This window comes from Engystomops pustulosus, chromosome 1 (genome assembly GCF_040894005.1).
Source record: "Engystomops pustulosus chromosome 1, aEngPut4.maternal, whole genome shotgun sequence".
Classification (NCBI taxonomy): Eukaryota; Metazoa; Chordata; class Amphibia; order Anura; family Leptodactylidae; genus Engystomops; species Engystomops pustulosus.
In genome coordinates, this window is record NC_092411.1 from 189,303,586 (window position 1) to 189,324,164 (window position 20,579).

Consider the following 20,579-nt stretch of genomic DNA (forward strand, 5'->3'; position numbering starts at 1 on the left):
AAATGAAAATCTGTCCTTTTCAGCCTTAAAAGAAACCTGTCATCAGGAGACCCATTTTTTGCACCCCCCCAGTCCCCACAGAATATAGTACATACACTGACAAAGAGTTCGTAAAAAAAATTGCTTTAAAGTAAAAAAAGATATGTTAGATAGTACCTTTCAATACCATGTGCTCTGTGACTAGGCACTTGGGATTGGCTATAGAGGAGCAAAGCCAAGTGATGGACGTTTTCATATATTTGCATGGTATTATAATTTTTTTTTACCTGTGTGAAGAGAATTTCCCATAAACGTAGACATGTAAAAACAAGATAGCGGTCATTGGATATGACCACTCCCGCTTTTTTGTAGCAATGGGCATAAATGCTCTTTAGACTCCTGCCAGACCACATGGATTCAGCGTTCACTGCCATGAGACGGATGGGAGACCAGCAGTAACTCCCAGAGATTTCATATGTAAAAACTATTTGTTTCTTTACACAATCACTGCAGCATTAGTGGTCTCCTCTGTTTCTAAAGGACGATATGACTATATTTATGGAAACTTATCTTCACACAGGTACTTCTAATTGAAGAAATTTATATGGTAAATTAAATTTAAAAGTGAAATGGTCATATAGGAATACCCCTTTAAGCAGAACTATGGGTAATGTGTGTAATATTCACCGAGTTTACATCACAAATAGTATATTTTTTGAAAATCAAACAAATATATATATATGCCAAATATACAGCATTGTATGGATTAATGTCCTTCTCATGATTTTTAGTGCTCCAAATAATTTACAGTATTTATATAGTATGTATGTAGGTCAAGCTGCCACATGCCTCATTGAGAATTTAACGAAAACCTACCATTTGATTTGATGCATTATGAAACAAACATACCTTGAGAATGCTGTTGCTACACTGATGCAGGATCATATCTTGGTTAAAGGGGTTGTCCGAGTTTTGAAAAAAAGAAAAAAAACAACTATAGGTGACCGGGAGCGGGCTGCCTAAAACAAAGATGTACTTACCTTCCGGTGCAATCCGGTATCCTGCATTCAGCTTCCGGCCGGCTGTGGCCGGGTACGCCTATCAGTCCCTATACACAGCATTGTGTATGGGGGCCGGAAGGTTGTCGGGTCCGGCCGGAAGCTGAATGTATCCGCTGGATACCGGAGGGCACCAGAAGGAAAGTACATCTTTATTGTTTTAGGCAGCCCGCTCCTGGCCACATCTAATTTTTTTTTCAAAACTTGGATAACCCCTTTAATCCCTGAGCTGAGTGGTTTTGCTGAAAAAACTATTATAACATTCAGGACCTTGGGAAAGCTGGGTCAGACTGGCTGACATAAACACATTACACATGGGAGCGTGTAATTACAAATGGAGGTTAGTCAAGACATGACTAATCAACCTGAGCTGGATCACTCATACACAGCAGCTGAGGGATGGTGCAGCAATTGATAATTCTGCCTTCAAACACAACCCAGGGATTACATCATCCTTTCCTGCAGAGAATAACTCACATGCTAGGAGAAGCGCTGGTTCAGCCATAGAAGTGACAGAGCTTCATTATCATAATGTTATATCTGTTTTATCAACAAAACCACTCAGCACAGGGATTAACCAAGATATGATCCTACATCTGAGTAGCTACAGAAATCTCAAGGTATGTATGCGTCATACTGCATCAAATCAAATGGTAGGTTTTCTTTAAATGTATGCCGCAGAATATGTATTTTCTCTGGCAGGACAGAGCAGTTGGTATAATTGAAAAGAACTTTCATGGTAACACTAAGTATCATTTTTTTTCTGTTAGGAAATATTAAAGAAGAACTTGACTGCCATCTCAGAATTTCTCCTTTTGGGATTTGAAAATCTTCACAGCTTTAAAACTTTGCTTTTCTTTGTATTCCTCACCATATACATTTTTACTGTGGTAGGAAATCTGTTAATAGTTGTTCTGGTATCAACAAGTCCACAGATTCAGTCCCCCATGTACTTTTTCCTAAGTCATTTATCCGTATCTGATGTTCTGCTTACTACATATGCTATACCAAATATGTTGCGTGTTGTGTTGGAAGAAGGAAGTACCATGTCTGTTAATGGCTGCCTTACTCAGTTTTACCTCATATGTGTTTCAACCATTGTTGAATGCTTTCTTCTGACAGTCATGTCCTATGATCGCTATCAAGCCATTTGTAATCCACTGCATTATACTACTATTATGAACAACAGACTTTGTACCATCCTTGTTTTTCTGTCCTGGTTCTTAGGCTCAGTGTGGCCGTTAATAGCAGTGATACCAGTATTCAATTTATTTTTTTGCCATTCAAATGTTATTGATCACTTCTATTGTGACTTTGCACCCATTATGGAGCTTTCATGCTCAGATACTTCCCTGGTAGAAAGAGAAGTGTTTATGAGCTCATTTCCTACTATTGTTATTCCTTTTATTTTTATTATTGTCTCATATTGCTATATTTCCCGTACTGTAATGGGGATACCAACAACTTTGGGTCGGAAGAAAGCCTTCTCCACATGTAGCTCACACTTGGCAGTTGTATCTGCTTACTATGGAACTCTTATAATTAAGTACACAGTGCCTTTTAGAGCTAACTCACATGTATTAAATAAAATTGTATCTCTTCTTTATACTGTATTTACACCATTTTTTAACCCGATTATATATAGTCTACGAAATAACGATATAAAAATGGCCATAAAAAAATTGGGGTTTTTTTTGTATTGAAAGAAAAGTTCTCATGTCAAACGTACTATTCATCAAAAGCATGCTTATTTTTTATGTCAAATGTTATTTGAGACCATTTTGAGGTGCCTAAAATGTTATGATTACATTTTTTTCTAACTTTCACTTTACTGTTACTCTTTCACCTTACAGTATAACATCAATACTGTGTTTATTCCTATTCTATGGGTTAGTAAAATTGCCTAAAGTATATTGTTTGTTTGGTATTTAACTCAATTCAGCAAAACTTTCTATTAATGGAATTTTTGAGAGTTTAATTTTTGTAAGATACCGGCTTATGATAACAATGTGGTTTAACGGACAAGTGTTAGATGTGTTTTTTACAGCTAGAACACATTCCCATTCACTTATATAGGGCCCATGCACAAAGTTGTGGAATCCACGGCCCTGAGCAGGAGCACACTGCCATGACTGCAAAGGGGAGGGTAGTGCAAATTACTGCCTATATTGTGGGCCTAGGCAGTGTTTTAGAATTGACGGGTATGCGGCGCACACTCACCGAGGACACATGGTATGCAAAAAAATAAATAAATAAAACACAGGCCACGGGACAGTACAAGACTAGGTGTAGGAGGGAGAAAAGGCAAGCACTTCATGTGCAGCATAGCTAGCACATTTACATGCAAATTTAAATAATTCTTTAGATGGCTCCTTTGCTTACTTAGTTGTACAAATCGGCATAACTTGCAAGCAGCTTTGTATTTGAGTTGGTCCATAATTTCTTCTGTTCTGTGATAGATATTTCAGTAAAGTATTTGTTTAGTCCTTCAGGATATAATCCCCCCCTCTATTCGCCACTTGACAATCTCAAAGAAATTCTTCAGATTTAAAACCTTTTAAATATACCATACACATATAGGCATACCACATTCCTACAACCACACACGAACTGCTAAAAAAGGGGGAAATGTAGGAAAGAGACAGGAGAATAAACAGGAAAAAAAAACTGGTGAGGTTTACCTTCTACTTTGCTAATACTAACCACAGATGCAAAATAGCATTAAATTTGGATTAATGAAAAATTTCTTACTCTTACATACATCTTACTCTTACTACCCAATCCCAAAGATGGAGGATCCTTTTTCTTCCATGTTGCTGTTATGCAAGCTCTTACTGCACTTACTAGAGGGAATTTCAGCGAAGATCTACACTCTTTAATTGATAATGGGGATGTATAAAAGCTGGATTGAAGAGGAAAGATTCTTGTTAAAAAAAGACACATTCGCCGCTGGTTTGTTTTAAAAGAGAAAGGATCCAAATTTAATTTAACTCAATCTGGACCCCCCACCCCACTGTCCTTAGACATCAGTTGTTGTGGGGCCCCGAGTATGCAGCAACGTCTTTAAGCATTGCTGCCATTTCTGCTTTGCTGGGCTGTGTCTCCGCCTGGGGAGTAGGTGGGGAGAAATGGTTTTTCACCGCTTCTGCCTTCTGCTTTCCTCACTAGTGCTGAAGCTGTCCTTAGAATGTCTAGAATATGAATGTATCGGTGAGCCGTCTTTGTATTTTCTTTTTGTCTGTAAAATTATAGTATAGTAGTTATATTCCTGTATGCAGCATAATAAGTATGAATAACTGGCTGGCTACAGGTAGTGCACAGTAATGGGGTCTATCAGAGCCCTTGGGTGCAGTCAGTTATTCACAATTATTTCCTGCTGCATAAGTTCAGACAATTTCCATCATTTATATAGTCTTGTTTGTGCACTGTAATGTAGTCTGCTCTGGGGTCTATTGTACAAATACAGCATTATGCAGTATTGGTTTCTGGAGGGAATTTGCATTGTACTGTGGCTCGGACCAAAAAAGGTTGTGCACCCATGTCATAGAGGTTTTACACAGTAAAGTTTAATATTTGCAGAGGATTCGAAGCTCTGTAAAGTAATTAATACCGAGGCCGACAATATAAAATTTCAGAAAGATTTGTGGAAGCTGGAGGAAATGGCTGAAGTAGATAAAGGTTAGGCACTTGGGCCAATGGAAACAACAAGTAGAATTTTGCTCTGAACAGTCAATTACTTTGTAAACTTCAGCAGAGTAAGACCTGGGGGGTATTGGTGGATGATAAATTTAATTCACCAGTACCAGGTAGATGCTCATGATAAGACATAGTTTTGCCCTTCTACAAATCACTGGTCAAACATCACATTTAATATTGTGTACAAATTTGGGCAAAATTTATTCCTCTGAGGAGAGCAATTAAGTATATATATATATATATATATATATATATATATATATTTAAAAAAAAAGTAGAATACAATAATAGATAACAAAATTTGTAGTTATTAAGCTTAGAAAAAAGATGGGTAATTGGAGATGTAACTAGGAAAGGCTGAACCACATAGCAAAATTGTGGTTGGGGGTCCCTTCTCCACAAAGTGTTTTCCGGCCCCAAAACGCTCACCTGCACAAACATTAGGGGAGATTTATTATTCCAGGAACATAATAAATCATCACCGGCAGTTTGTATTCCATCCCATACACTACTCATCAGACTCTCTAGTAGACTGCCTGCAGGGGGAATCTTAGGTAGCAGCTGATTAGTGGAAGGTTATGTATAAGCCTTGCAGCCTGAGCACCCTTGCACCATAGGCCCCATAGCAGCTGCTATGGCTAAGGGGAAACCTCATTACGGTTTACATATCTGAATGAGCAGTACAGAGTTCTACCATCGCCATAAACAGGGTACATCTTTTGCATCTAGAGCAGAGGCGATTCTACCATCGTCATAGAAATAGGTTTTCTAGTGAGATTAATTATGTTTGGTTTCTTCATTGGTCTGTCTGATGTTTCAGTCTCAATACATAAGAATTTAGGAGAGTAGGGGGCATAATTAACTGGTTCACGACCGCCCGCTGTGTATTCACGGCGGCGGTCGGGTGCCGCTGCATGGAGAGGGCTCACGGGCTGAGCCCTCTCCATAGCCGCTAAGTTTTTATTGCATATTGCAGCAAAGACTTATCACAGCGATCGCTGCCGGCAAAGCTGCCAGCATCCTCAAACAGATGGCGCTGCATGGGCGCCGCCATCTTGCCTAGGATCGACGCTCCCCGTGACGTCATCGGGGAGCGGCGATCCGTCTCCATGGTAGCCCCGGGTCTTCCAAAGACCCGAGGCTATTTCGTTTTAACCCCTTCATTACAATGTGCTGATAGCACATTGTAATGAATGAGGAGGAAAATACCCATATACTGCCATACTGCAGTATGGCAGTATATGATAGGATCGATCAGACAACCTAGGGTTAAATTACCCTAGGGAGTCTAAAAAATAGTAAAAAAAAAAAATTATAATAAAAAAACCCTAAAAATTCAAATCACCCCCCTTTGCCTAGAACTGACATAAATATCAATAAACAGTAAAAATCATAAACACATTAGGTATCGACGAGTCTGAAAATGCCCAATCGTATTTTCCGGACTATAAGGCGCACTTTAAAGCCTTGGATTTCCGTGGAAATCCAAAGTGCGCCTTATAGTCCGGTGCGCCCTATCTATGGCACAGGGCAGCGGACCATACTTACATAGGTCCCCGCTACCGGAGACCGGAGATCTCCAGCGGGAACTGCAGACCACGCGGCATGAACAACTTCTGCCGCGTGGTCTGCAGTTCCCGCTGGAGATCTGCTGTTTCCGGTAGCGGGGACCTATGTAAGTATGGTCCGCTGCCCTCCTCCACCTCCCCCTCACCTTCCCCGCGTTCCCCGTCGCGTCTCGGCGTCGCGTCGCGTCTCCGCCACGCCCCCGGACCTCCGCCACGCCCCCGGACCCCGCGCCTTATAGTCCGATGCGCCTTATATATGTAATTATTACATATATAAGGCGCATCGGACTAATGCGCCTTATAGTCCGGTGCGGCTTATAAGGCGCAAAATACGGTAACGGTTTTTCAATGTGTTTAACCCCGTAAAGGAAAATAGCGCCCTAAGCACTTTTTTGCCATTTTGAAAAATATTTAAAAAAATCTATAAAAAGTGATCAAAAGGTTGTACAGTCCTAAAAATTATATCATTAAAAATATTATCAAATGTCGCAAAAAATGACACCACCCAAAGCTCCGTACACCAAAGTATGAAAAAGTTATTAGCACCAGAAGATGGAAACATAAAAAAAAAAACATTTTTGTACAGGAGGTTTTAATTTTTGTAAATGTATGAAAACATTATAAAACCTATACAAATTTGGTATCTCCGTAATCGTACCAACCCAAAGAATAAAGTAGACATGTGATTTGGGGCGCTCAGTGAAAGACGTAATATCCAAGCCCACAAGAAAATGGCGCAAATGCGTTATTTCACCATTTTCACTGCATTTGGAATTTTTTTCCCACTTCCCAGTACATGGCACGGGATATTCAATGCAATCACTAAGAAGTGCAATTTGTTACGCAGAAAACAAGCCGTCACACAGCTCTTTAAGTCTAAAAATAAAAAAGTTATAGATTTTTGAAGGTGGGGAGTGAAAAATGGAAATGAAAAAACAGAAAAGGGCCCGGTCCTTAACCGATTAAGATTTTAAACAACCATATACTTTGTATTACATTTTTCAACCGTCATTACAAAGTTTGAGGAGTTTTGTTTGAGAAACTAAAATAGCCAGCACAAAGGCGCAGAACAGTTTTATTTAAACTCCAAAACAGAACCCATTTTCAGTTTAACTTTAAAATTTATTTTGGCCCCTTTTCACCAATTCCACCAGCTTTAATTCTTTGCTGCTCCCCTGATTCTGGCACCGTCAACTTTTGTTCTATAGCCCTACCATTCCTGAGTAAATTAATAATTTTTCATTTTCCATAATTATCTTATTATCTTTCTTCTACAGCCACACACACACACACCACTATGAAAGTAGATGGCTGGGACGGCCCATCTTACAGTAGGAATAGTGGAGGGTAGAAGAAAAAAACTCACTCATAACAACCTATAGTAGATATTTGATAAACGTTAGATTAGTGGTTGGATCTTAACTTCTTATTTTTATTTAATAACTATATTTACGTTAAACTATTATATTATTTTCTAGAAAAAGTAGTACAATTCCCTTACTTGTAATTGTGGCATTTTTGTAGGTTTCATAAAAGTCCTCCTTGAGAATGGCTTGTTCCTGAGCAGGCCACAGAGCCCAAAGCTTCTGCTGTTCAGAGGAGTGGACATCACTTCCCTTACACACATCTGTTGGAAAGATAGAATTAATTTGTGTACAGTTAAGCAGTGGTGTTCAAAAAGGGATCTCCAGTCATGGAGATCAATTTAGAACAATAGCATAATTTCTAATAAAATGTATTCATGGTGTTCTATCAAAGGCAGAATAATATGCAGAAAGGCTTCCTATTTTACCTACGATTAAAGGAAACCTACCATTTAGAATGGCAGGGGTAAGCTGTAAGTACCGAGCACCAGCTCAGGGTGAGCTGGTGCCGGTACTTACTTTCATTAGTGTTATAAACTGCAGTATTGCGGTTTTAACACTTTTTAAACTTTACAGCAGGAGAGGCTTCGGTGCTGCGTGCGCACGATCGTGCGCGCGCCAACATAGGAAATACCGGAGATGTTGCGCACGCACGGTCGCGCGCAGCGCCGAAGCCCCTTCTGCTCTAAAGTTTAAAAAGTGTTAAAACCGCAATACTGCGGTTTATAACACTAATGAAAGTAAGTACCGGCACCAGCTCACCCAGAGCTGGTGCTCGGTACTTACATCTTACCCCTGCCATTCTAAATGGTAGGTTTCCTTTAAGCCTACCTGAACATGAACGCATGCTTTGCCGAGACGCAACATGACAATTTTATATCTAAATGGCAAACAATTGGGATACATAATAGCTGAAACCTCTGGCATATGGTCCAGGACAGGGGGAACAGGGTAAACCAGTGCTTAATAAATTGCCCCCATAGTTTTCACTCCGTTTATTTAGCATGATATGACATGTTCCAGAAGGACAATTTTCCTCCAATGCTTTTACATAAGAATCGGCTATCTTTGTCAGGGTAAAGGAAACACAGCCTGCATTCTTGTTTCTCCTGTTATAGATCCAATACAGGACCATGACTTTGTACTGTAATAATTACTATTTCTTTGATCCATTGTGCAAGCGGAAGACCTCAGTGTCCCTAACTCAATAAAAGTACCCTAACATCTATACATATAACTGGTGCTAGTATTGTGAAACGTGAATATCTAATGTGTAATAAAATAGACACCAAATGTATCTACAATGCATGGAGTGACAAGTATGAATGTGAAAAATGTATGGATATATATCTTATGCAATGCATATTTTATAAAAATATAAAAAAGTTCAATTTCATGATTCAAGCCATTTGGAACAAGTGGTCTAAATTGAAAATCCAGCGACTCTCTGCTCTTGATATTTGCTGAATGTAATTGCCACCTCTTCAGTACTGATACATTTTTTACAGACCAAATACCCGTAAACCAAAAAAAAAAGTCCTTTACGTCCGGTCGCATAATGTCTCGAGAGTGGATGTCCTTTAAACTTCTTTTCAATGTTTCATATATGTTCCTTAATCCCCAAGTACCATCAAAGTTGTTTTTTGCTCAGTTTGTGAATTTATAGAAACAAAACTCCCATTTTAGCACAGTAATAAATACATCTTTCAATGATTGTCTCAATGCCCACATTTTTTCAAAATCTAAAAGCACATAAAACCCAAGCAAAAAAAAAAAAAAAAAAAAGATAAAAAAAAATTACAGAAAACTAAATATACAGAAAAAAATAATTTGAATGTTTTTAAAATTTCACACTGGTGTTAAATAAATTGAAGAAATAGAGTAAAATGTTCACCTTGCTTTCCTGGCCGGCTCCAGGTAATGTTTTCCTCAACTGAAGAATTTCTGGTTGGATCAAAGAACAGGAAGTCTGATTTTGTTCCTCCAAACCTTAAAAAGGCCGGAGAAAGCCCCTTTGTTAAGGTTATAAGTTTCTGGGATCTGAAAGACATACAAATTTCTCATTGACTGAATCCCGTTACAAATAAAATTAAACACTATCAGTCATCCATTGGCATCCATGCCCCAATATCCACATATACCTATATTGTCATTGCAGGAAAGTTGGACTGTTTCTGTACAGGTAGCAATTCCTGTCATCCAGCAAGATACAACACTTTATCACATTATTGACAAGGTATGCCTCATGAAAATGAATATTGCTCTAATACAGAAGTACCGTATATACCTTGTTAATAAGCTGAGGTTTTCTTTACAAAAAAATCTGCTGAAAAAAAAAAAACCTCTGCTTATACTCGAGTCTTCTTTCTTGCAATCCTCTAGCTCTGTGTCCCTGTATGTGCCATTGCACACACCATGACGTCAGCACACAGTGTGTTTCAAGGAACTGCTTTACATATTTTGCTGTGTGACCAGGGGCATTGCCCTGCACGAAAATTGCTGGCTGGTTGAGTGAAGAACACAAGGAAGGAACCACGTGTTGTTAAAGAAGGTTCTGATAAACACTTGTATTTACTCAGCCATGCACCTGTATGAAAGGTCCAACTCCTACTACAGAAAACATTTTCCAAACCATGACACTTCCTTCAACACCAATTAAACTTGCTTTTGTTGCTAAAATGTTCCACAATCACTTCTCCTCTTTTCCCACAAATGCTCCTCAGTAAAGGGAAGTCTAGCCTTTTGATTTTTTCTGCTGAGAGTTTTGGTCACTTCACAGCTGTATTGCAGTATATGGTAGGAACGATCTGACCATCTAGGGTTAATGTGCCCTAGAGGGTCTAAGAAATAGTGGGGAAAAAAAAAAAAAAAAAAAGGTTAAAAAATTTAAAAATATATTAAAAATTCAAATTGCTCCCCTTTCCCTAGAACTGATACAAAACATAATAAACAGTAAAAATCACAAACACATTAGGCATCGCCGCGTCCCAAAATTCCTGATCTATCAAACTATAAAAACGGTTCTTGGCGGCGGTGACCTCCGAGAGGAGCAATGTCGCCCAAATGTCCAAAATGCGACTTTTCCACCTTTTTACATGACATAAAAAATGTAATGAAATTTACCAAATTGGAACAGGGAACACCCCTCTCAATACACCTTAACACAGCATACATCAAACTAATACCAAAGGAGGGGAAAAATCCAGAAGACCCGGCCTCATACCGACCACTATCATTGATAAATGTTGATTTAAAACTAGCATCAAAAATTTTTGCAAATAGGTTGGCCGCGATACTGCCCTCACTAATAACGCCAAACCAGGTAGGCATTACCCAGGGACGCTCGGCGGTCACTAATGTACTTAGGGTTCTGGTGGCGTTGGACATGAACTCTAGATTACCTCCAGGAGCGCTGGCACCTGCCCTGGTCACTCTGGACGCAGAAAAGGCGTTTGATAACGTCCGCTGGAAGTGGCTAGGGCAGGTGCTTGATGTTATGGGCTTTGAGGGGCCCTTTCAATAGTATCTGGGGGTGCTTTATCAAAATGCGTGGGCTAGGATACACACCCCAAGCTTCCTATCCAAGCCCTTTCCACTACAGAAAGGGACGCGTCAAGGCTGCCCCATTTCGCCGCTTCTTTTTAACATCGCTCTGGAACCTATGGCGAGGTTACTGACTGGAACCTAACTTTTTGAAGGAATAGAGGCCAGCATTCATCGGTAAGGACAGCATTGTTCGCAGATGACATTATACTGTTTATGGCAAACCCGCGAGCCCAACTTCCAGAGCTTCTACAGGTGTCCTCTGACTTTGTGGAATTCTCAGGATACCGTATAAATAGGGAAAAATGTGAGATCCTCTTTTTGGGGGGAACAAACCAGCAGGGCACATGAGAGTCTGACATTGAGGGTATCCCGGTAGCAGCCTCTTGGATCACCTACCTAGGAATAAAGATAGGCAAGACCCCGGACTCCTTGTACCGCTTAAACTACCCCCTCTTTTCAGTAAGATAACACAGGAACTGCAGCAGTGGCAGACGTTGCCTCTGTCACTATTGGGGAGGAATCATCTGGTCAAGATGATGAGCATCTCCAAACTACTATATCCCATGCAAACAATTCCGCTGTTACTAAAACATAAGAACGTCCTTAGCCTAAATAAGGAGATTTCACATTTTCTATGGCGGAGTAAAAGACCGCGGATTGGGTTTGCAAAACTCACCATGACTAAGGAACAGGGAGGAATGAACTTGCCGGACATAAGATGTTACAACTTGGCCTGCATGATGCGGCATATACTAGATGAAAGACAGTAGCTATTATTCGGACACAAAGTTAGAATCAGACTGTTGCGCCCCCTGGGACCTCCGTACCTTGCTGCATGCCCCGATAGGCTCATTATCACCTGGGATCAAATCCCTAGTTATCCTCAGAGACACCTTAGCGTCTTGGAAGGCGATCAGAAAGGTCTTTCATCTCCCGTGGAGGGTTTCTAAATACCTGCCATTGTGGAACCATCCTGGGTTCCCCCAAGGTCGCCAAAGAAGACTTTTCGTAGAATGGAGGGAAAAGGGATTGCATACAGTAAAGGAGCTACTACATATGCAGAAACACAGATGGATGACGAAACAGGAAGTCATACAAAAATACGAGCTGAGGGGAGATCAAACAATACAATTTGCGCAGGTAAAAGATTTTTATCTAGAAAAAAAAACAGGGACATGACGTTGGAAGGGACAGACAATGACTTTGACCGCATGTTGAAATTTCCTATTCAAACGGGGGGAATCTCCATCCTATATCGCTTTCTTCGTAAAAAACTAGGAAGTAAGGAACTCACCTTCAACAGTTGGGGCAGACAACTTGGGGTGGAGGACATAGGGGAAAGAATTCTTAAGAGCTGGCAGGCGGTCAGGAACAATGTTCTTAACGAAAGATGGAGGGACACTCAATTCCGCATTATGCACAGAGCAATGTTTGCCTTTAACCCACCCCCATCCCCAGCATTCCCAGAGCGTAAAGTGGAATGTCCCAAGTGTCAAGAACCAGGTACTGACCTGTACCATGGGATCTGGGAATGCCCGCAGTCAAAGGCGTTCTGAACAGAGGAGCAGGGCCTAGGTACTTGTGGGGAAAAGAGATACGCTTGGATCTCATTACGTACTTATTTCATTACGACATTAGACAGGAAGATGAAACCAAACCCACATCGGGGGTGCTGCCAAAACTGTTTCATGTGGTTAGTTTAGTGGCAAAGAAATGTTTATTGCAGCACTGGTTGGAACCCGGGATCCCCCCGTTATCAAAGGTGATGGAACAAATGACCCAACTCTTTCATCTGGAAAGGCTGGAAGCAGAGAAGGCCAAATCTAAACTAACAGGGAAGTTGTTTAGGAGATGGAAGGGCTTTTTAGCGCATCGTGTTTCTCCCCAGGACCGGGATAATATCTTCCAGCCATTTACTCTAACACAGTGGTACTTGCTTACCTTAAGGGTACAGCTTAAGGGTACACTTGGTAACTGGGGCCTACTGGTTTAGGGGGCCGGAGGAAGTAAGGGCGGACGACGCCGTGGAAAAGAGGAGTAGAGTCTGGACGTCTGGACACAGGAGACCAGTACAGATGCATTCATCACAGGGTAAAGGCAGTAGGTAGGCGCAACTCTAGGGGTAAAGCCTAGGCTGAAGAAGTAGGAAGAGCCAACAGATTAGATAGGCAATCCGCGAGCCAAATACGTGGCCAGGGGGGGCTCTGGGAAGATCCCAGACCAAAGAAGGAATACTGTATACAAATTTTCTGTGTAAGGAAATTACACCTGATTGTTTTATGATCTGCAAGTCAGATACTTAACAGATGGATCTTTTGTGTTATATGTAACTAATGGCCTGCAAGCCGTATCTATGTACAGTGAATGTTTGTATAAAATACAAAAATTTAAAAAAAAAATGTAATGAAAAGTGATCAAAATGTTTCACAGTCCTCAAAATGATAGCAATGAAAAGGATGGCTCATTTTGCAGAAAATGACAAATAACACAGCTCTGTGCACAGAAGTATGAAAAAGTTATTAGCGTCAGAAGATGGCAAAAAATTTATTTCTTTTTTGTACCACATTCGTTTAATTTTTGAAAATGTAATAAAACACAATAAAACCTGTATAAATTTGGTATCACCGCGATCGTACCGAACCAAAGAATAAAGCCGAGGTGTTATTTGGAGCGCAGAGTGAAAGTCGTAAAAACTGAGCCCACAAGAACATGACAGACGTGTGTTTTTTTCAATTTTTCCACATTTGGAATTTTTTTCCTGCTTTCCAGTACACGTTATAATAAATAACATCACAGGAAAGTAAAATTCGTTACGCACAAAATAAGCCCTCACACAGCTCTGTACACGGAAAAATTAAAAAGTTATGGGTTTTTGAAGATGGAGAGCGAGAAATGAGCGAAAAAACACTGCGTTCTTAAGGGGTTATAAGGAGGCTGGTGCTTGGCATCATTGTTTCTCTTCTGTTAACCATGGTTATCTCTAAAGAAACACATGCAATCATCAATGCATTGCACAAAACTGGCCTAACAGGGAAGAGTATCGCAGCTAGAAAAATTGCACCTCAGTCAACAATCGCATCATCAAGGAATTCAAGAAGAGAGGTTCCATTGTTGCCAAAAAGGCTCCAGGGCGCCCAAGAAGGGCCAGCAAGTGCCAGGACAGTCTCTTAAAAGTGTTTCATCTTTGGGATCGGGCTACCAGCAGTGCAGAGCTTGCTCAGGGATGGCAGCAGGCAGGTGTGAGTGCATCTGCACGCACTGTGAGGCAGAGACTCTTGGAGCAAGGCCTGGTGTCAAGGAGGGCAGCAAAGAAGCCAATTCTCTACAGGGACAGATATTCTGCAAAAGGACTGGGGTAAAAGTGGACTGCTGAGGACTGGGGTAAAGTCATTTTCTCCGATGAATCCCCTTTCCGATTGTTTGGAACATCTAGAAAACAGCTTGTTTCGAGAAGACAAGGTGAATGATACCACCAGTCTTGTCTCATGCCAACAGTAAAGCATCCTGCAACCATTCATGTGTGGGGTTGCTTCTCAGCCAAGGGAATCGGCTCTCTCACAGTCTTGATTAAAAACACATCCATGAATAAAGAATGGTACCAGAATGTCCTCCAAGAGCAACTTCTCCCAACCGTCCAAGAGCAGTTTGGTGATCAACAATGCCTTTTCCAGCATGATGGAGCACCTTGCCATAAAGCAAAAGGTGATAACTAACGGGCTCAGGGAACAAAACATAGAGATTTTGGGTCCATGGCCTGGAAACTCCCCAGATCTTAATCCCATTGAGATCTTGTGGTCAATCATCAAGAGACGGGTGGACAAACAAAAACCAACAAATCGTGACAAAATGCATGCATTGATTGTGCAAGAATGGATGGCTATCAGTCAGGATTTGGTCGAGAAGTTGATTGAGAGCTGCCAGGGAGAATTGCAGAGGTCCTGAAGAAGAAGGGTCAACGCTGCAAATATTGACTTGCTGCATTAACTCATTCTAACTGTCAATAAAAGCTTTTGTTACATACATCATACATAATATGATTGCACTTGTATTTCTGTATGTGATAAAAAACATCTGACAAACACACATAAAAACCAGAGGGCAACAGACCATGTGAAAATATAATATTTGTGTCATTCTCAAAACTTTTGGCCATGACTGTAGCTACAGCATTCTTAAGGTATGTTAGCTTCATAATGCATCAAATGAAAAAGGTAGGTTTCCTTTAAAGGGGTATTTTCATCTGGGCATTCACATTTAATTTAATTAATCTACTTTACACTCACCGGCCACTTTATTAGGTACACCTGTCCAACTGCTCGTTAACACTTAATTTCTAATCAGCCAATCACATGGCGGAAACTCAGTGCATTTAGGCATGTAGACATGGTCAAGACAATCTCCTACAATTCAAACCGAGCATCAGTATGGGGAAGAAAGGTGATTTGAGTGCCTTTGAACGTGGCATTGTTGTTGGTGCCAGAAGGGCTGGTCAGAGTATTTCAGAAACTGCTGATCTACTGGGATTTTCACGCACAACCATCTCTAGGGTTTACAGAGAATGGTCTGAAAAAGAAAAAACATCCAGTGAGCGGCAGTTCTGTGGGCGGAAATGCCTTGTTGATGCCAGAAGTCAGAGGAGAATGGGCAGACTGGTTCGAGCTGATAGAAAGGCAACAGTGACTCAAATCGCCACCCGTTACAACCAAGGTAGGCAGAAGAGCATCTCTGAACGAACAGTACGTCCAACTTTGAGGCAGATGGGCTACAGCAGCAGAAGACCACACTGGGTGCCACTCCTTTCAGCTAAGAACAGGAAACTGAGGCTACAATTTGCACAAGCTCATCGAAATTGGACAGTAGAAGATTGGAAAAACGTTGCCTGGTCTAAAGAGTCTCGATTTCAGCTACGACATTCGGATGGTAGGGTCAGAATTTGTCGTCAACAACATGAAAGCATGAATTCATCCTGCCTTGTATCAACGGTTCAGGCTGGTGGTGTCATGGTGTGGGGAATATTTTCTTGGCACTCTTTGGGCCCCTTGGTACCAATAGAGCATCGTTCCAACGCCACAGCCTACCTGAGTATTGTTGCTGACCATGTCCTTCCCTTTATGACCACAATGTACCCAACATCTGATGGCTACTTTCAGCAGGATAATGCGCCATGTCATAAAGCTGGAAACATCTCAGACTGGTTTCTTGAACATGACAATGAGTTCACTGTACTCAAATGGCCTCCACAGTCACCAGATCTCAATCCAATAGAGCATCTTTGGGATGTGGTGGAACGGGAGATTCGCATCATGGATGTGCAGCTGACAAATCTGCGGCAACTGTGTGATGCCATCATGTCAATATGGACCAAAATCTCTGAGGAATGCTTCCAGCACCTTGTTGAATCTATGCCACAAAGAATTGAGGCAGTTCTGAATGGGGTCCAACCCGTTACTAGCATGGCGTACCTAATAAAGTGGCCGGTGAGTGTATACATGCATTTCTCCATCTGGATGTTATTTTAAAAAAATGTGAAGATAACACGTGTGAAGATAATTTTCCATAAATGTAGCCATGGTGTCCCTTAGTAACGGAAAACAGCTGCCTCGATACAAATTGTTTTTGCAAATGAAATAGCCGGGAGTTACTGCATGTCCCACGGGTGTCCTGTGGTAATAAACGCTGAATCCATGTGGTCAGGGAAGACTGAATAGAGCATGTGTGGCCACTGCTGGAAAAGTGCAGAGATGGATCGTATCCAAGGACGACCAAAGGACAACATGGATGTGTTTAGGAAAAGTTATATTAACACAGGAACATTTTTTAATAACATGCAATCAAAGTAATGTATACATATGGTAGATTAACTATTTGCAATCAATCTGAATGCTCAGATGAGCACACCCCTTTAAATTATGGCTCTAGTCATATTAGTTATCACAATTGAATTAGCATCTAATAAGAACTTTCCCCCTGAGAACTTAGCAAGTTTAACCAAAAGTAAAAAACTCAGTAACATATTTATTCACTACTTCCTGCTGTCACTTTTGCAAAATGATCCACGATAACAAAATATAAAAATGACAATACAATACACAATGACAATACAGCGTGCTGCTCTGCCTCCTGAAGTGGCCAATATTATACTGCAGGTGAACATAACTAGTATAGTAAGTGTAACAAGCCACTCACCCCAGGAAAGCAATGTACTTGGGCTCTGAGGCCAGGCTGCCATCAATGGTTACAGACAGGAAGCTTGGGTTTAGAGGTGTCTTACTGATGGTCTTCAGCAGGAGATGCAGCTCCACAGGAGGCTCCTGAGCATTGCTGCTGCCGGCCTGCACATGTACAGCAGCGAGGAAGACAATGTAGCATGGGATATTCATTAGTCAGGTCCTGTGGAGAGCTCTGAGGTAAGTAACTACGTCACAAGAATAAGCTACACTCAGGCCGTCCTGCCTGCGAGCGGGAAGAGAAGTTTTCCTCCCTGGAACATGTTACACAGAGGAAGCTACAACCACAATGAGTTTGCTTTCTGCTTGGGCTGCATATTACCTCAGTGTCTGTAGTCATAGCACATTCTGGACTTCCTCATACTCTGCTCATAAACAAGCAAATGGCAGTGTGTGCAGGTAGAGCATGGGACTGGGTGTGGAAGAGGTGAAGAGCCAGCCCCACCCTACACAGGAGCTGCAGTGTCACAGGTCACACTGGGGGAGCAGAGGACACACGGGGCATTATCTATATAACAGATATTACATAGTAACATATAGCATCAATGCAACAACATCTATGAGAAAATAGGAAAGACACAGGAGGGAGAAAGATGGCTGAATAAACACTTTATTACAAATATAGCTGCACCCAGCCAATATCTATGACTGTATAGTGGTGCCTAGATGGAAATCTTACGACTATATGCACACCTAGCCCCATGACTGCAGGATTGTTTTACATGCTGGAGGGGGGTAGCTAAGGGTGGTGACACATGTGGCATTTTTAGGCCGTTTTTAGTTCAGATCGCAAAAACCGCATGCGTTATTTGAAAATGCATGCGTTTTTGACAGGTTTGACCATTTATCTTAATTCAAACTGGTCAAAAACGCACACTTTTTTTCCGATCTGAAAACACACTACTAAAAACGGCCTAAAATGCCATGTGTGTCACCACCCTAAACCATTGAGGCTGCGTTCACGTGCTGCGCTTGAGGAGGAGGAGGAGTTTCCAATCGCATAAGCGTTTACACTGAAACGGTTGCACAAGGAAATGAGCACCACATGTTTTGAACTGTTAACAGTAATCACAAGCATTTTTATGTAAATGTATGGGTGATCAGGATAAATTCCACCGCGCAATAGAAGTGCACGTGAACGCAGCCTAAGGGTGATGCCCACATAGCGTTTTGAAACCGTTTTTGGTCCGTTTTTAAGCACTCTGTTAAAAAAACGCATGCTTTTTTTGAAAACGCATTTGTTTTTTATTGCGCACATTCGGAAAACCTGTCAAAAATTGATGCGTTTTTAAAAACCGGATGGGTCTTTTAACGCATGCACTTTTTAATGGATTGCTTAAAAACGGACCAAAAACAGTTTAAAACGCCATGTGTGGCATCACCCTAAGGGCGCGTTCACACGTTGCGTTTCGGTTTCGTTTTTGTTGCATTTAAAACGCATATACAACAGCTGATGAGCGGTAATTTGCCTAATTACATTATCGTTTACGTTTGTTAATGCAGTGTTAACACACGTTAACAAAATGTATACATTAAAGCGTTGTTAATGCATGCGTTAACATCCCACTTACGATACGTTTTGTAAACGGAAATGTTAACAGTGATGAAATTAGGCAAATCACATCTCCTCAGCTGTTGTATATGCATTTTAAACGCAATGAAAAAGCAATGTGTGAACGCGCCCTAAGGGTGATGGCAAATGTGGCGTTTATAACTCTTTTATGGCGCGTTTTTTTAAACAGTTAAAAAACGCATGTGTATTTGAAGAACGCATGGATTTTTTGAAAACGCATCCATTTTTGACAGGTTTGACCAAATATCTTAATTCAAACTGGTCAAAAATGCATGCTTTTTTAACGGACTGCTTAAAAACGTGTTCAAAACGCCATGTCTGCCATCACCTTGAGGCCGGTGACACACCTGCCGTTTTTGTTCATCCATGAAAAACGCATCATATTTGTATATTAACTTTTTCAATGGGTTTTAGGTTAAAGTGTCTAGGCATTTTCTCCCCTGCGTTTTTTTGTCTGCGTTTTTGAGGTGCGTTTTATTGTGTTTTTCAAAGTGAATGCGTTTTTGAAACACATGTGATTAAATGCACAAACAGCAGGGAGAAAATCACATCAAGCATTGCGCTTAACCCCTTAATGACCGCCGTATTGGCTTTTTACGGCGGTCATCAAGGGTACTTCTTCTGACGCGTACGCCTTTCTACGGCGGCGCGTCAGAAGAAGATTTCGGGACACCGGGTCTCGCCGGTGTCGGGCTGTGATATCACAGCCCAGACCCGGCACTAACACCCGGGATCGGAAAAACTCAGATCCCGGGTGTTTAACCCCTTACACGCTGTGGCCAAGCATGACCGGGTGTGCAAGTGTGTCCCCTGTGGATTGGACCCCCCCCCCCCGGTGTGCTTACCGGGGGATCCGATTCCTCCTGCCACTGCCCCGGGTCCCGACGAGTGACCCGGGGCTTCCAGCTTCTCTCCCCGCTGGGTTCTGCCTTCCTGGCAGGACCCGGCTGTAAATAACTGAGCATGCGCGGCATGCTCAGTTACTTACACTATACACTGCAATACAAGTGTATTGCAGTGTAAAGGCTTGAATAAGCGATCGTATGATCGCTTATTCAAGCCAAGAAGTAGAAAATGTAAAAAAGTTAAAAAAAAATAAAAATTTTATCTTTTTATATTATAATTAAATAAAATAAAAGTCCCATAATCTCCCCAGTAACAAATAAAATGCAAATAAAGTGAATAAAACACAAAAACATTTACATATTTGGTATCCGCGTCCGTATTAATCTGTACAATAAATCTAAATCAATATTGAACCCGCTCGGTGAACTACGTAAAAAAAACTCGAAAAACTTCCCATAATATACAATTTTTCATCAAACACCATCACAAAAAAAGTTCTAAAAAGTGATCAAAAAAAATGTTACGTTCCCTAATATGATACGACTGAAAAGAACAACTGTTTTCGCAAAAAATAAGCCCTCAACCAGATCTGACAACAGAAAAATACAGAAGTTATGGCCCTGAAAAGTTGTCAATAGTAAAAACAATGCGATTTTCTACAATATTGGTTTTGCTCAGGAAAATTGAGCAAAAATAAGAAAAACTATATAAATGAGGTATCA

At 41.0% G+C, this 20,579-nt stretch overlaps 2 protein-coding genes across 4 annotated transcripts in view; one reads left to right on the forward strand and one right to left on the reverse strand.

Moving 5' to 3' along the window:
• HPSE (heparanase) overlaps window positions 1-17,904 on the reverse strand; it is a 37,703-nt gene extending 19,799 nt beyond the window's left edge. Inside the window, exons 1-4 of one of the 3 annotated variants that reach the window (XM_072115869.1) lie at window positions 17,761-17,904; window positions 17,398-17,601; window positions 9,560-9,705; window positions 7,803-7,928 (exon numbers count right to left, since the gene is read on the reverse strand). In XM_072115869.1, the coding sequence (XP_071971970.1) occupies window positions 7,803-7,928; window positions 9,560-9,705; window positions 17,398-17,591 (466 nt within the window). In that variant the 5' untranslated portion in view covers window positions 17,592-17,601; window positions 17,761-17,904. Of the gene's footprint in view, window positions 1-7,802; window positions 7,929-9,559; window positions 9,706-17,397 lie in introns of all 3 variants that reach the window. The other 2 variants (XM_072115860.1, XM_072115879.1) reach the window with 2 other exon arrangements.
• Window positions 1,622-2,740, forward strand: LOC140126716 (olfactory receptor 1J1-like). The gene is made up of 2 exons (XM_072146497.1): window positions 1,622-1,657; window positions 1,808-2,740. The coding sequence occupies exons 1-2, from the start codon at window positions 1,622-1,624 to the stop codon at window positions 2,738-2,740; spliced, it is 969 nt and encodes a 322-aa protein (XP_072002598.1).
• Window positions 17,905-20,579: the final 2,675 nt, after the last annotated feature.